Source organism: Lineus longissimus, chromosome 3, assembly GCF_910592395.1.
Source record: "Lineus longissimus chromosome 3, tnLinLong1.2, whole genome shotgun sequence".
Taxonomy (NCBI): Eukaryota; Metazoa; Nemertea; class Pilidiophora; order Heteronemertea; family Lineidae; genus Lineus; species Lineus longissimus.
The window spans coordinates 18,817,169-18,834,890 of NC_088310.1; the positions used below are offsets into that span (position 1 = coordinate 18,817,169).

The 17,722-nt window shown below is 39.5% G+C and overlaps 1 protein-coding gene across 1 annotated transcript; it reads right to left on the reverse strand.

Moving 5' to 3' along the window:
- Positions 1–880: 880 nt before the first annotated feature.
- Positions 881–17,624, reverse strand: LOC135484103 (dual specificity protein phosphatase 10-like). Its single transcript, XM_064765218.1, has 4 exons — positions 16,738–17,624; positions 13,732–13,896; positions 12,080–12,265; positions 881–6,239 (listed from the first exon to the last, which is right to left on the reverse strand). The coding sequence occupies exons 1-4, from the start codon at positions 17,420–17,422 to the stop codon at positions 5,974–5,976; spliced, it is 1,302 nt and encodes a 433-aa protein (XP_064621288.1). The 5' UTR covers positions 17,423–17,624; the 3' UTR covers positions 881–5,973.
- Between the last annotated feature and the right edge of the window lie 98 nt (positions 17,625–17,722).

The following is a 17,722-nucleotide window of genomic DNA, read 5'->3' on the forward strand; positions in this document are numbered from 1 at the left end:
TATGAGTAGTAACTTGAAACCATAGTAAAGTTCAAAGGTATGGATGTCACATGAAGATGCGCCCCACCCTTTCTAAGTTTCAACGCTTTTCCAATACCATGTGCATTTCAACCATGACCATGTTTACAGTGTACACAGCAGTACTAGAAATGAACGGCTGAAGTATTAATAGGTAAGTTATGGATCGACTCCACTTCACCGTTTGATATCGATCCAGCAGAACATGTGTATAGCTGCTCACTGGTAGAAAGCTTGCGAACGAATTTGTTGAAAAAGTGCAGGAATATATATATGTTCAGTAATCTACACTCTCCTCCACACAATAGGCCATGTTGGCGCCCCTCGGGTAGTTGATGTTACGTAGGCACATCTCTGTACAACATCTCTGGGGTGTCCGCAAGCTCATTCAAGCAAAACTCGCCAAAGAACAACCATCAACATTGGCAGCTCCCAATGTTAAGCGAAAGCATTTTGTCAGTGTCGTTCTCCATTCAGGTGTAGTCTCCTAAAGGTCCATTATTGGCAGATGCCAAGAGTCCCGTGTTATTCGTGTGTTTGTGGGGGATCCTTTCATGAAAGGAACAGACCGAAGTGATCTGAATCTCAGGATGGGTAAGGGGTTACGATCAGGGTCCAAAGTGCTGCAGCCACTGAACGAGTTCTGGTCAAGGAGCGTGCCCTTGGAATGGGATGCTCCCGGGGGATGTTCGTTACTTCGTACCATTTAAGGCAGGAGAGGAAGGTTACAATCCAAGCTCTCAATCCAACACGGCGGGGACCGTGCTTTGTCTTTGTAGTCTCCTTTTTGATGCCGAAGGTGCAGGGCTCAGGCGGGGAATGAAGATGCTCGCCATTTGAAGAACGTAGTCAAAATCAGATATGTAGGTATGACTAGATTTATTCTTTCGTCATATCATCATAAATATAATAATGTATATATAGGTTTTCAACAATTGTTGAAGTTTGTACAAATATTTAGATATACATACAGTACATAATGTGGAGATGTTTTTTACATAGTACGGAGAGGAAACGAGGAAGTGTGCGATGCACAGCACATGAGTACAAAATGCACTGCTTGATACACAAACCGAAAGTAATAATACACGGAGACAGTGAAATAAGGTCAACTGTATTTAAAACGGCCGACAGCCCAAGAAGTCAAAATGAAATTTAAGTTAAAAGTTTCAATTACTTGTGAGGTGTCAATCACCACTAAAAAAATCTTATTTCAAACCATTAATTGCTTAGGCTGTCTGTCATTTTAGTTTTATTCCTATATATAACTATTTTAAGTTATAGTTGTACGGCACTGGAGACCAGTTTAAGATACATATATATTTACGATAAGACCAAGTACATGTGTAAAATGAACAAAACTAAAACAATTAGCTAGCTGTGATAGTGAAATCAATGCGTTGCTTTTAGAAAATCCCCCACCAGCATGTCCACTAAACCGAGCAGAGATACATTTAACTGTGTACAAATTATTTAAAATCATTTATCAAAAATTGCTGCAAACTATATTTACTCTTTAAAGGATCAGAATTTGAAAGTGTCTCACAAAATGTTTTTGGTTTAATTTTAAAACTAGAACGAAGAACTTTCCACAATTGCCAGTCGATAGACTGAACAACACTCAGACACTGTCACAGCACATTATTCAATTAATAAAAGCATTTTAATCATGCAGAATTTTCAGTCAGAATCCTGTCACGAAAACACGAAAACAATTCTACAAAATAAAAAAACAAGGCAAGCCTGACAACAATTATGTTACGTCAGACCGGTGTATAAACTAAAATTCTAAAACTACAATCATAAGGTCGTCTTTATGGTGCAATTACAAATACGAAAACCACAATGTCTAATTCTACAAAATTGAATATAGTTGAAGTCAAATATACAGCCTGGATGTACAAAAAAATAATTTACAACTGATGAATACATGAATTATCTAATCATAATGACGTGATTCGTCTCAACCAATCAGAGAACGGGATTTTGAAATTGAATGCGAAATCTGATGACGTAAACCACATAGACATTCTGGATCCCAGGATGCTGTTCCTGGTTAGCATTGCCACAGAAAACTGCAAAAATAACATTTGGACACACGATATTTATATTATGAACAAAAGACTCCTCTCTTTAACATTGTGTACGATTACAGCAGTGCATAGTATAAGGCATATTCGGTACTCCGGTCAGACACGGCTTCCCCTTATGCTACAACCAGAACCTCGCCACTAGGTATGAAAATAATCATGCATATTTCTCACTAGATACACTAAATCCCTGATAATAAGGCCAATTCAGAAGCCATGTAATTCCATCAATCTTACAGTTCCACCTCTCAAAGTCCTTCGTTCAATACCTCTTTTAAACTTTTAAGAAAGTCTTAACTTTTTCCTGTTTAAGTCCGTTCTATTTTTTGTCCAGAAAACCTAGAAATCAATTGCACAGATACCCTCAATTGTGAGATTCTGAAGGGTTTCATGTCATTTTCTAAGTCATTAAAGGGCCTATTGCCCACTCGGAAGAAACCTTAACACCAAACCTTCATCGCTATATACATGTACATGAACTCTTACATAGAAACTTCTAGTCTGACCTCGTGATGGAAGTCACTCTAGTTGATTATATATTGCACATTCACAAATACAAGTTACAAACTGTCAATAATTAAATCATTATTAGACAAAGTCAAATTCGAGATGCATTCCAATTTCATGATTTTGCTCCAATATGGAATGTCTTGTCACTCTAAAAGACTGGTGTCACTGCCTCAATGTTCCAGTAATTGTAACTCAATTGAATATCGAAATTGTCATATGAATAAGATGCTGCAGTGAAAAGGGGTTAACAATGACTAAGTAACACGTCGAGATTTCATCATCTTTCTATCTGCGCCATCAGAGATATAGCGCTATATTGATGCCAGCAACAGGTCCAAGCAAGTCGCTTTGTGCTCCGAGCCAACGTCAATACGTATGAATCATCGCTTCTTGAAACTGCGCAGGTCAGTGACACCAGGGAGTTGGTTTCAGGCAAGGCTGGCGGAACCAGTTGTGTACTTGTACATGCTAAGGTACATAAATGCACAGCAGATTTTGGCAAACTTGCCTGAAACAATAGATCGGATCAAGGCAAGGTCAAATTGGCTATTTTCTATCTGATCCCTTGAACCTTGATATCGTCTGTAGTCAAGTTTATAAAAAGACCGATATATTAGATAGATAGAATATTCTAATTACATTTACTGTACATGCTTCTAAGGCCGCTGTGAATTCCACTTTTGGTACAATAAACGTACGTACATGTACATGTACGTCATCACAATAAAACATGTGCGTTCATATACCAAAGATTGCGAACAATCTGGATGTTTATATCTACAGTTAAGGCTTGTTACCTTTGCTTTCTGAACCCGCAGATTTTACTAAACGGATTGTCTGTCACAGAAATAGCATGAAGTCATCATTGATATATTTCACAACAACCGATTTTTGATACTTCTGGCTTTAGCATTATCAAAATACTTCTTTTACACTTAAAGCATTACGTATCGTTTTTTGTCTTGGTCCATCAGTTCCAGCAAATACACTTAAAGTACAAAAATAGCTCAGCCTCGTTTTGACTGTTTTAATGTACGGTTTTTTCAGCATGACGTTCACATGCCTCAGCCCTGAATTTATCTTAATTAACTTTTAACTAATCAATTAATTAAACACTTATGTATGGAAGATATTGTTTCTCATAACCATGAATAGATATTTAACAAAATATAAAATAACTCACGTGATCTGTTAGATATTTTCAGTAAACAAGTGCCAAATTTGGTCTGATAACGTTGCCCTGAATAAATTAGGAAAATTTCTCTGAAATCTCCCTATGTGTTATTGTTTACCAATCCAGATTCGTCAACGGAAATTCAATCCAGGTACTTGTCCTTGGGAACAAAAGATCTTCGCCGATCAAGGGATTTCGCTGAGTCAGCGATTCTCACCCAAACTCGTTTTCTTCAAGGAAACGCAACCAGGATCTTGTATTTTGAATAAATTTGATGAAGATGGGGTGAGAGTGACCGAAAAGGATATTAATGAATTCGTGAACCCAATGTCCGTGTTTGCTTAGAAGGTCATGTGGTATGTAACTAGACACGGCATATCAAAGAGGTGACTAACACAAGGTGACTGCGTTCGTTCCCCAGGAAAGTACTAGTACATAAAATTAATTGAATGTTCATCAGAATCATTTCCAGTCGACTTCATCATATATACATTGATGATAAACGAGTGCAGTTGATCTAACCGTCACTATATGGTTTCTGCTCGAGTGGACATCCATTACTGACCAAGGTTGTTCATTTTGCCGTACAGGTCACACTATGAGAAATGTTTTTCACGCGGCAAATACTCGATAGACCATTAGCAGTCACCAATAATGGCATTTGCCCAACCTTTGCGCCCAGAGCTTAACTTTTCAGTTTCTGTGCACACGCTCCAAACCTGACCTCAACTCGCCCAAAAGCGTGTAGGCCGACAATGGCTGCAGATGATCTTTTGTTGCGAAATATCAAGCATCGTCTGCTTTGAGAGTTTGATGACTGTGTTTAGCATGACAAAAGACCAGCTGCTGTAGGTTGGGGTATGGGCTGCACCTTCGTCGGGCAAATACAGCTTAACCTCTCTGCCACTTCAAGTCCGAGATCTTATGGAAGCATTAACATGATGGATGACACGATGGGCCTATTCAGCGCCATCGGTGACACATTATGAATAAATTAATTGGTACCTCATCAAACAATTGATATTGCACTTGCCTTTGTTTTTGACTTTGAGAGGATGTCATTTGGAGTGAGAAAAAATCTATCCCAACTCTAATGAGTTAATGAGGATTGTACAAGTTATTAAGTCTGTGATTCAGTAATTAAGATACGTAGCAATTAACAGAGAGGTTTAGAGATGTATTGACACGTAACGCTTAATTTTTTTAACCTCTCTACAACGACTGTATCCTGAACACCCCACGATCGTGATGCATGATAGCAAAGATTTTAGGAAATGAACCGATAATTTTTTATGTTTTCGGAAAAGGTTTTCACAGACATGACATAATAAAACGAAATTGGAGAAAACCCAGGAAATCAGAAATTGTCTCATGTCAGAAAGGGAAGTAGTTAGCGTCAACAGTAAAGATTCTCCACATGACTTTTCCCTAATTGTGGAAGAAAAAAACACTGAATCACATGACTTTTATCACGTCCACTATGGAAACATGACTACTTTTTGCCGCCAATCTCAAGCATGATTATGTTTTACGTCCATTGATATCTAATAAATCGTTGCCTTCGGTATGCTTTTCTGACTCTATTCCATACTGCCTTCAGCTATAGGTGGTACATATCATAAATTAAGCATTTTATAGATGACACTGCATGGTACAAAAATATCTCTAAAAATGGCACCTGTAAATGCTCCAAACGATATGTAAGTTGTTCCCATGGCATTGTAGAAAGGTCGGCTGCAGACCACTTGCATATTATAAACAGATGTATTGTAGATCTAAGTTTATAAATGGCGTCGTAAATTTGGTAGAAAAAGAGTCTTATTTCTCTGATATGAGGGCAGCCACGCTGCCACTTTTGATATCTTAAGTCTCCATATACACTCATTTAGTCATTGAGACGGAATGATGAGCAAATCTAAGTCCACAATTTATCTTTACCCGCGTTGCCATGACAACTGGTGGTTCTATAGGTGGCGCCACTGACCAATAGGGGGCACCACTTACAGTTTCATAACGTCAGATTTGGTACACAGTCACGTGTCCCACACGATAGAAGGTTTGGTGTCTGATGATGATAGTCACAAGCAGAGAGCATATTCCTCATTTTGTGGAAGTCTTTTGAATCCAACAGTTTGTCACATCAGGATGGAATGTTTTGTCGGCAATTTCCTTTCGTTTCCATCAACAGTTAGCTTCCGATCCCTGCAGTATTGGCTCTATGGTTCTCTGTATTTTTCCTGAGTTTAGACATTGTTCGAACTCCAAGAGTTGTCCCATGAAGTTAAAGTTTGGTGAGATGATGGGCCGCCTGGCCTTGACGTACTTGTAACAGTCAATCATTGAGAGATGCGTATGTTTCATGATATAAGCGATGGTCATGGTGGCTGACCTTGACACGCCAGCTTGACAGTGGATGAGGACATTGCCATCATTTTTATAGGCTTCTTCTGCAAGTAGAAAATGAAGAGGTTCATAAGTTAAGGTTGGACAAACTTAATTGCTTTGGATAATGGCGAAAACAGGCAGTTTTTAAGCGCTGAAAAAAAACCATTTGAGCCTTCTGCAACTAGAATATCCAATGAAATGTTATTAGTTTTACATTTTTGTGACGTCATACTGATGGCTTGAGGAAACAAAACGCTCATTGAACTAAGATTTCGCACCTGGCATCATAACAAGTGGCTAATGTAAACTGCTTAGCGAATCTATTAGCATGATCTGATGGTAATAGTCTGTTGAAACAGCGTGTGAAATTAGTTAGCATGCATGATCTATTAATTAGACGTATCAATTAACCAAATTAGACCAGGTGCACCATCAAATGCATCGTAAATGGAATATTAACCAGTGTTTCAATCCACTTAATGCTACTTCGTAAAACAGTTATGGTGACAATCGATTCTCAATTATGCTGATAAACGCTGGATAACTAGTCAATGGGATGTACTCGGAGGAAGTGAATGGGACATTGTCTTCTGTTAATACAATAGTCCCTTTCTTTGCTTTATTCATAAGTTTAGGTTCTATTCATGCTTAATTTGCTCCAGGACATACGTAATATGTAATCAGTATTAGCGTTTTTACAGTCTTTTTAACAGTTTTCATGTTTATAAATGGTATCGATTTTTAATGCTGAACCACGCTGTATGATACAGGCGAATCTCCCCGATGGATTCATTTTGACTGAACCATAGTTGAACCTTTGTCCAGAATTACATATTTCATATGGATTCTTATATCACCACTCCTACATCAATACTGAACGCGCAAATACTACATGACGTAGAGTTTTTATTAATAATACCATTTTACATGTAACATTTATCCTATTCAATACCTGAACATTTTTGTCAAATGATTCAGAGTTGACCTTTAAGGCCCAAAGCGCACCTTCAATGTGTGTGGCGCGGTTTAATGATATAGCTGCACATTCCATTAAATGTAGAAGCGTGAGATACACCCCTCGGGAGGAAGTCGAAATTGCTGGTGTCCGCTAGAAGACGGAACCAGGCGACCGCAGACCATGTAGTGCCTGTCCACTCCTCATTGGGCATGTGGCTCCGCGGTAAGCTAAAACAAATTATGAATTCCCACTTCCCAATGAAGTGCTCTGTACTGATACAACCCCAAGGATGAAATGGTAAAACAAGCAATTGAACTAGAATCCTCTTCAAGACTAACAACCGTGATACAATGAGCTTATTGGAGATGATATTGTGTTGGAACACGTGGTGTGTTCCAACAATGACGCACGGGTCTTCGTGATGGGAGAAGATAACTTAATATCACCGAGACATCTGTGTCGGCTTTGTATGACAACAGCACGAAATATGACAGCCAATTATGATGATCTGTTTACAAAATCTCCACATCATATCTTGGCTTTTTGTTTCACTGAATGATGTACCTCGCTCCCAAAGGAGTGATTTCAGTCTCAAGTGTAGTTAGGTATACCTGTATACCCCTGGGACATGTCATTTGGGTACGAGATTAAGAGCAGACGAGATGACAAATCATAATTTGGGTCATTCTAGTCCAAGTTGACATATTTCCCAATACAATAATGCACAGCCGCGGATTGAAATGCCCATGTTATTCAAGTCAACTGATGTTGGGACAAAGCAATGGGGAATCTCCGTCGATTATTTGTCTTTGTTCATGATGACTCATAATTAAATGGGACATATGAAACGCGAGACTGGGCACTAAGTTTGACATAACCCCAGGTAACAATAGGTGATGAAGAAGACAAAGAGCTAACCGGCATTGTTTTCAGCATCCTTTGTAATTGTATTAACAGCTCCAGATTATGAACCCGTGATTGCGTCCCCAGCTACAGCCCATCAGTGACGTTGAGTCACATCCAGCGTCTTCATTCCGTCGTTTTCGCGAGTAACATTTACTTGCGCATTAAATCAATTTTCGAGGCGAGAGAAACAATGTTTCCGATCGAATGAAAACATTGACAACTCAGGCAGAGGGGTAATTTATCTCTTCGGGAAGCTTTGGGCATTGTGTTCGTCAACTGATGGCGTTAAGCAGCGCAGATTGCGGGAAATGGCACTAGATGTAACGAGACTTTCAGTTTCTTATACAGCTTGGAGCTGTACTCTTTATGTCGTAATAGATATTGATAAAGAAGGCAATTTATTGCCTGGTTTCAAACCAATTATGATGGTTATTTTTCCATGTACAGTACTTAGTACTTCAGGATTAAATTCGAGCGAAAATTGCTATTGTTAATGTACTTTGAATCAACGAATCTGTCACATACAAACTATATCGTTTCTGATAATCCTTGCTTATACCATTTCTCGTCGCTTTTTTCAATTCGATAACCATTTTGAATTATGCTCGCCGACACGTATGATTTAATAATAACTAGCAATAACAGGGTTTTTCTTGTCCTCACGGCCCATTTGTAATCTAACGATCACTGGGTGGTCTTTGTAATGCTATTATACCCCCAGCGTCCCCTCCTAATATATCATAACAACCCAATCTATCATGCCAAGGATCAACCTAATAAAAAATTAGCGCAAAGTTGATTTTTATGAAAATCTCAAATCGCGCACCTGAATCAAGCAAAAATGACTAATATTCGTCCGTCACTTTAGCCGGCTAAGAAAAAGGTAATTATGAGAGATAATTAGTGGAGGGGTGAGTCATGAGCGGACGCTGCCTCGCGCTGTACCACACAACAATGGCACCTTCCACCATCTGGACGCAGCCAAATCCATTGTTCCAAATTCAAAGTTATTAAAAGTTTTGTAAGAACATAATGGCGGGGAGGTCGTATTATTATTGTGAGTCATCGCTGGGTAACTGTTCATTCTGGCCACAGTTCCCGCATCTGCTCGTTTGTTTTATGCAGTACTCCCGTGGTTAAGTGGAGGACAATGTACCCCTTCTAATGTCACTGATGGTTTTATTTCATTAATGAGGACAGTTTCCGCACTGACAAAGATCATTGGGTGAATCACTGAAATTGATCCAATTTTATAATTCATTTTGACTTTGTTCTCTATTGAATTGAAGACAATTAAATAATTACAGAATCTAGATTCAGCATTCTAGATGTCAGTGCTCTAATTACTAAACCAATGACTTAATCACCCCATGTCGCCAAGGTTTGCCTTCCTCTCACATTCAAGTGGCCGTAATATTGGTGTTAATAGCCAAGAAACAATTATAAGCTCCCTCAAGGTGCTGAAGGACCATTGACTTTTTTCGACATTTCGTAAGAGGGTGATCCGTGGCACACCTAAATAAACTGCTGAAACACGAACACTTTTGCTGGCGTAACACAATTTCGATTTATCTGTTTTCAGAGAAAGTAATGTTGCAAAAAGTCCGGATGCAAAATAGACAGCCGTCACAAGGCAACGTCAGTGTTGCGTATCACATTGTTACTTTACTTCAAGATAAAAGAAGTTTGCTATTCAATCGGGCCACCAGCGGTTCAAGCCGCAGCTCCTTCCGTACGTGCGCACCGTCATGACGTCACAGTATTTCCGAAACCATTGCAAAACGAAATACCAGAGACAAACTTATTATTACACCAGCATTCGTCATTCATGCCTTAAGTGTGACAACAATACAAATCCCCGTATGACATTGCGACACAATTCTATCTAAACTGTTAAAACATTCATGTTACCACAAGTTAGCAAATCTCTCCGCGATATCGCAAGATCATTGAGACATTCACCCGATCAATTATTTCACTGATTCGTTTGTTATATTAGTTAGAATCTATTGTTCTCGGTGTGATAAACTGTTGTTTCACATTCGGCTACCTTTATGACTCACTAGACCTATTTATCGTGAGGATTATGATGAATTATTGAATTGCACCAATTCAGATTTTCCTCAAACAACTTACCATGGATTTACGAGTCATTTCAACTTTTTGGTCTGGTAATCTCATGACAGTGACTAAGTTCTCGTTTATTTTGAAATTAAAGATTGTTTTTCGCTAACTATAGTTGCGGTATAGAGGCATTCCACAGATGCACGTGCTACTATGAATTGGAGTTAGAGTTGTTGAAATTTATACTTTAGAAGCAATGAGCCCCCGCCGGACCAGTCCTGTTTTTTTATTACATCTCTTCAGTCCAACTCCCAACCTTCACACGCCAAGTTATTCCAACCATTCTTTCCCCACCGCAGTGATTCTTATGAATATCATAATGATGTTCATCTAATGATGTACTTAATGCATTCTTGAACAACCAGCGCATGTGGTTGCACCTGTATCTTCTTGTGGTTCCTGTCTAAGCAGGCATGCACTCAATAACCCCCGACGAAGTGAAACTTTCAAAAGAAACATTTACAACGCCAATATATCACGTATTTATCCATACGATGATACCATATTCGAAATTTCACGAAATCCTTACACAATTTTTATTTGACTAATTCTATTTTCCTAGACACAACAAAATGACATAGCGTTACAGAAAAGAATATGACCTCACGCTGAGGACATTATCCAGTACAATCATACCATGACAAGGCGATTCCACCAGCATACTTGTACGTACTTGCTAAGTTGGTGACGTGGAGCTGGCAATGCTATTGGACTCACTCCAATGCTAGCTAGCATGACTCACCCGATCAGCTGATCACATCCAATAGGGATTGCGGCGGGATGTGAAATACTGTTAAGTACATGCATTTAGCCTTGAGCGCTTCAGTGCTAAGGCCATTAATTATGGAATCGCACTATTTGCCAATATCTGATGTTTTATTAAAACATATTGTTTAGTGCCTTTTTATATTGGTGATATCATAAAGAACTATTTATGAGAAAGATTTATACGACACTGTTCTAATCCTTCTAAGAAATAGAGAATGCAAAACAGCTGGCACTATCACAAGTTTTTTCCGATTAACCTAACCCTTTTTGTAATCAAAATCGTCTTCAGTTCTTACACTGATTGCACACGCAACAGTTTCCCGCCCACCCTGAATACTTCCATTGTTTTATCGATCCATCCCCCAGAAAGCAGCGGGATCTTGTTGCCGTTACTAAAGTGGTAAGGCCATTGTCAATGATTCTATTGGATTAGCTCTCGGCCACAAGTGCTATGTCCTCAAAGACTGTTGTAATAGGTTTATTCTGGCGGGGATGGATCCCTCAGGGTCTGTGAGCGGGAATGTTATTGGAAAACGGCGTCCGCGAGGCGCCCAGAGGAAGAGCTCACTCGTTGAATATACTCGCGGAAAGCAATTCCAGGAGCTTTCACCAGAGTCTTTTGAGACATTGTATGCTCCCAAAATCAGAATGTAGTGTATTATGTTTAAGGCACGTTTTGCTTTAATAGCGTACTTCAAAATGCGAAGTAGAAAAAAACTACGCAGAAGATAAACAAGACATATACAGAGAAACACCTACGCTCAGACCTGCAACATTCAAAAGCATGCTTATAAGAAATGTTGTCCCTCATCTCAAAGGAATCAAAGTTGGATTAGCGAAGCCATTCCATTTCACGACAATTGCTAAAAAGATCTGACACTTTCTGGTACCATATAAGACTATATCCAGGACCGAAGGTTCGTATTTTATCTAAAGGCACGCTGATCCTGGATATAGCCGAAGGAATTCGTCTTTGGTGGTTGAGAAAACATGAAAGTCTTTCCAAGTGGGGTGGACCATCACTTTGAGATCTCGTTTCTTGGCCCTTAAGGTATCCGACATAATGTGACAAAGGAAATAGACTTCAAAGACCCAGTGACGCTTATAGCATCAACGGATGAAATAGGGTTTTTTTTCTCAACTTACCGATGAATCGAAAAGCCTCCTCAAAATACTGTCTAAGATTTTGCTGCCCGCAGTCCGTCGCCGGAAGTCGTTTATATTTGATGCCCTGATTTTCAAAGTAGCACGGAATGTGAGATGTAACGTTCAACACATATGTAATCCTGAAGTCTTTTAGTAACTGGTGGTTGGCAGCGTCACGCTCGTTACCTGAAGAAAATTATAGCTTTGGTTAAAATCGAGCTCATTTTAATGGAATATGTAATAATATTGATAAGCTCATATTTTCAAGTAACTTGGACAACGAGGAGAAGAAAACTCAGTCTATGATCCGATTTGTTTGTTAGCTTTACACAAATATGCAATGTAGTTTTAAAACTTGAAACTTCTCAACTTTACACCAGTCAGTTGGGATGCTAGTACATTTTCAAACGCACGTATCTCGTAAACCCGATCGGTCTGCGGCGTGAAGGCAACAACATCACAGACTCAACGAGGTTGCTTTTTAATTAGTAATTTTAATCATGTACTTTAAAATACTTGAACCATTTGTTATTATCAACAACCCAATCAGTTGGTCTCTATATTATTAATAATGAAGGTGATAATTGTATTTATATCCCCTTGAATATGACAATGATGTTACTAATTAATTCTAGTGTCATCAGTCATCGCATTAATTATTCACAATGATTTATCTTCATTTTAAATGTATCAATTGGTGAATCACTGGTTACAGCATGTAACTACTATATGATTCAATGCAACTAGACCTTATACAGCAGTGCATTTCCACAGTGCAGTGCACTGATAACTTGTCAGTTTATCGGATGGAAATCACTAAGAATTTAATGTTTGAAGAAGCATTTACAACAGTACAAACAGATAACATCGGAAAAGTGTGGGAAATGATATAAATTAGTGCACTTATGTAACTGCAACTAAGGGATGGCCTCTGTCCACGTTTTCATTGGTTTTATCCATCTCAGGGTGGCCATGCGTCGATCGCCCTCACGAACTTTGACGACAAAGTTTATGAACACTTACAGCATTGGATAAGGGAAAGTCTTTGGGTTTTTTGAGTTTTCAACCATGAAGTAGCCTTTGAAGTTTTATTTAAGGTATCTGACATTCTTATTGCTCGACTTGGAGAATTGCAACGAGGTAACCACGTGAACATTCCATCAAAATGACTGGATGGAAGTAGCATCGTGTTCCCCTCTCCATCCCAAGGTAGTGGAATACAAAGGTGATACCTGGGCACTCGAGATGGGGCTAATTGTTCGTTCGGGAATGCGGGGTTTGATCTATCCAATATGTTGGTCATTGGGCCATGCTGGGGCCGGCCTTGAGAAGGGCGAACCACTTCTCACAAACGTGAGGTGTTTGTCAGGCATCTGTGTTGCGGTGTGCTTTCACCCCAGAGAGATCTTACCCAGTTTTCGCCAGAAGAATCCAGTCAACGCCAGGATACTTCCAGTAGAAGTACCTACTGGAAGTGATACTTCCAGAGTGTAATCAGTTGGAGTTGTGGAGCTAGAAAATTCCATCTTTAATAGGACCCCACCTGCAGCGGACACGTCACAAAGATCAAACCACTACGCATTAGCTATTGTACTAAAACATTTTAGATTTAGAAAAATTCTAGTTCTTTTAAACTTTCAATGAAGACTTACCTAAATAAAGGAATTTGAGAACAGCAGATGCATTGGCAGTTTCAATATCAGGTTCATTGGCGCTGCTGGTCGGACTTTGGAGGGGTGTGAGGGGGCAGTGTGGATGGGATTTTAAGGCGTTCTCACAAAGACTATGGTATTGCTTTTTGAAGTCGGAAATGCCACCTGGAATGATATGAGAGAAATAACATGATGATTAGTAATTAATAGATTAATTGGTTTTGAAATTATTCAGTCATGTCAATACAAACATAAGTAGGTTAATGCATATACATGACACACCAACAAAATGGAAAAATACATAAAACACTTAAAATCATGTTTATCAAGTTTCTCACCAGTTAATTCTTAATTTATTCATATTTGGTTTTCGACGAATTAAATGAACCACCCAGATCTGAGTTATACTTGGTGATACATGATGACAAAGCAAAGTTGATCAAAGTAGTGAGTAATGTACTTAGTGGCTCATCGACCAGTGCTCTCGAACATCAGTACTGGGTGTTGGATGAAAATAGTAATCACTTGTGCCGGATACTTTCTGACCTAGTGAAAATACTGGGCCTCGATTTTAACGAGCTAGGCCTAGATGAATCAGAGTTTATATGAATCATTAAAAATGCCAAAGTATTAACAATGGTTTTGTCATATGATGTTTTGCATTCAAAGGTCTAGACGGACAGCCAATGATTCATTCGATAAAACTCATACGTGAAAATATTTCCAGCCCTATCAGGAATTCGGATACCGGAGTGTAACTGTATTGTATTAACAGAAACAAGTGTTGACCGATAGGAGAAGGCAAAGCAATGCACGATAAACTTTTTGGACAATGAAATCGGAAATCCAAAGAAAAGTTTAACAAAGTAATGAAAAGGTGGGAAAAGGTAATGAAAGAAGGAATCGGGGAAAAGACAAAGGGCCTTTAACCGGGAAATGAGCAGATACCGACCTGAGAAAAAAAGCCTATCTAACTTGATGACCATCATGACACGTTGGAATAATCCCACGATAAGAACGCCGAAACTTTGCAACAAGAATAAACTGATCTCGAAGAAGGATGAATGTTGTTGATGTCCATGATGACTTAGCACGGTTTGTGTGTTTGATGTGGTGTGGTGCTGGGGCAACTCCAGGTTGAGGTGCAGTGATGTTGCCATGAGGAATGGTGGACTGACAGTGACTCACTCACGGGCTGCCTCGCAGTAATATGGTGAGCTCGACCATCTTTGTTTTAGGTGATGCATCACTGAGACATGACTCATCACGAAGTTAAGGTTACCATGGAAACCTCAATGGGGAAACACCGTCTCTCTGTTCAACTTCTGTCACGTCTTTGTGAGGACGGTTACTTTGTGTGGGACGGTTATTGTTCTTAAGAAGCTGTTAGCGGGTTCTTTCTTTCGTAGGTATGGGTGCGAGTTTGGTTAGGGGTCAGGGCTAATCCGCTCCGCAGCACATGTGCTGAGCTATATCAAGTTTCCCGCGTCCACTTGGATACGGGTGATTCATCCCCAGTCAGATGGGCCCCGCTTATCAAAACAAAAGGTAGATATAACTATTTTGGGCTGAAACTCTTCGCGACCTTTCGACTTGTCTTTGTGACAAAGAGAAGCCACGATTTCACCAAATTATAATTTACCGAATGTAATCTTGGCCAATGTATTTGTCACGAATTTTCATTCTGAGTTTTAAACTTTTATATCTTACTTTTTGATTTTTGTAAATAAAACATTTAGTCAGTTTAAAAGTATATTTTTCTGACTCCGAAATTGTTACTTTCAAAGTATATGGCTGAACCGCATCTATTCATGCTGTGAATATACGTCTATTACTGTATCCCTGACCTTCGTCTATTTTTAGGTTTTTATCAAGAGACTATCGATGAGGCCATCGATAGCCAATCGAACATTATCAGTATCGTCGCACTAAATGCATCACTATCAGCGTTCTGTCGCCATGCGTGAGGTCATTATCACAAAAGCATGACACATCACTCATGTTGTTACCAACCGACTACAAATATCATACTCCGCGCAGTTATTACAATGTATGTCTGTGTGGAGTGAAAACAAACATATTTACTATAAAATACCACGATGATTCATAAACCAACTGCTTACAGTACGGCATATGTTCTAAATGTAATGATTGATCACTCGAATTATTATTGACTCATTTGCCAATAACTGGCCAGCTGATGTATACAACTACAATGTGTACACATAGACGCCTAGTTACAAGGGAAACAGTCTGGTCAAATGTTTTATCATTAAATTTCATAAGGAACTTTTAAAGATATGATATGAATTCAGGCGTAGGTTGTGTTTAGAATGAGAGCGTGCGTCATAACTCAGCTGGCACTCTCCAACTGGGATATCCCCATTGAGCAGCACTCAATTGCCCTGCATAGTGCACTCGCTTTTATTATTCCGAATGAATTAGTGCGTGAACAGGAATTCCCTTCAAGTGAATGACGTCAGCGAGTGTTTACTTGAGTCGTCTGCTCGACCGAACAACCGCCTCAAATCCAACGTTAAAACCATTGGCAAGACCACTTAAGAAGAGCCAGTGTTGGGTCTATCGTCTGCTGTATGGTCTGATTCATGTTATCACGAGTAGATGAGGCATTCTTTAGAAAATAGACGCCCAAACACGTGTAGGCCTAGTTTACCTGAGATTTATACTTTTAAGTGTGAAAAACAAGTATTTACATGTTACCTGTCATTTATGATAAATGTTACATGTCTAAAGTGAACTGAGATTTGGAGAGAGCCAAGCGTACCATGGAGTTCCGCTTTCACAACTAAAACAGTGTTATCCTATGAGTAATTTCCCAGCTAGGAAAGGTTAAAATCGAGAAGACGAGGAAAAAAGAACCAACAACAATAGTAAAAACTTTGTGGTAATAAAAAACAAGTTGCGCTAACGATTAGCATCCAATGAATTCAATGCATGCACAGGACGAGGGGAGTCCGCAACCACGAAATTAGGACACCAACTTACCTTTTAGAAATGTCACTTCTTTCCCGTCCCTGAGTAAAGATTGGACAATGAGTTGCATAGGCTCTGTGGGCGTCACCAAGCTGAGATCAGACGTACCCTCATCATACACAATAATGTCCCTTAACATATGTTTCTTCCTGTAACAGTCCTTGCCGTCCTTGGAACTGATTAAATCCACTAGAGTAATTTTTCCCTGCTGCAACCGCTTCTTATTGTATCTGTCCGTGCATGTCACATTTAAAGCACCTTGGATATGATTCTGGTTAAAGTTTAAGAATGACCTACAATCGAGTAAGATTGGTCCCTTGGCCCTGTTCATCTTGTTGGCCAAGTCGCTTGGGTGGATTGCTTTGACCTGCCGCGGAGGGGCCGTGTTGAAGAGACACAGTTTCGGCGGTAACCCGACTGGCCCGTTATCTATCCTAAGCCGCTTGGTTGGCGGGGATGAGAGGGTGATAGGCATGGCCACTGGGCGACACGGGGAAGCCAGTGTGTCCAGTGTTGGCCGACCAACCACGGGGAAATCCAGCTTGAACTGCGCCCTCTTAACCTCCAAGCCCACTGGCAGACGATCTAACATTAATGCACCAGGCATTGACAAAACTTCCAGTGTTAATCCTAAAAACTGCTTCACAAATAAAACTCCTTTAAATAGCACTTCATTAACAAGTGCTACGATGGGCATCAATAAAACCTTCTCCCATACTCCGCATCACCAGATAAATATGATATACTGGTCCTTTGAATTGAATGTTTAACTGAATTAAAGGTCAAAGGCAATGTCCTACTAAAATTTTAATACCAAGCGAAGTGTATCCTCAAATCAGCTGATAATGTTCAGAAAATATTCCCAACTAGTTTCGTCGACCTCTCTCCTCAACGGCTCTATCCGCTTTGTGCCATTAACTGAGCGAATCCAACTCGCAGTTTACGATATCAATGACATCATCATGATTCTATATTTAGTCACCTGGCCACGAGGCAC

Excerpts from the sequence above, each read along its gene's own strand:
- LOC135484103 (XM_064765218.1), bottom strand. The coding sequence starts at position 17,422 with ATGCCCATCGTAGCACTTGTTAATGAAGTGCTATTTAAAGGAGTTTTA. Across the intron at positions 12,266-13,731 it reads TCTCAAATTCCTTTATTTAG|GTAACGAGCGTGACGCTGCC; the intron begins GTAAGTCTTCAT and ends AATTTTCTTCAG. Across the intron at positions 6,240-12,079 it reads GGAGGCTTTTCGATTCATCG|AAGAAGCCTATAAAAATGAT; the intron begins GTAAGTTGAGAA and ends TTCTACTTGCAG.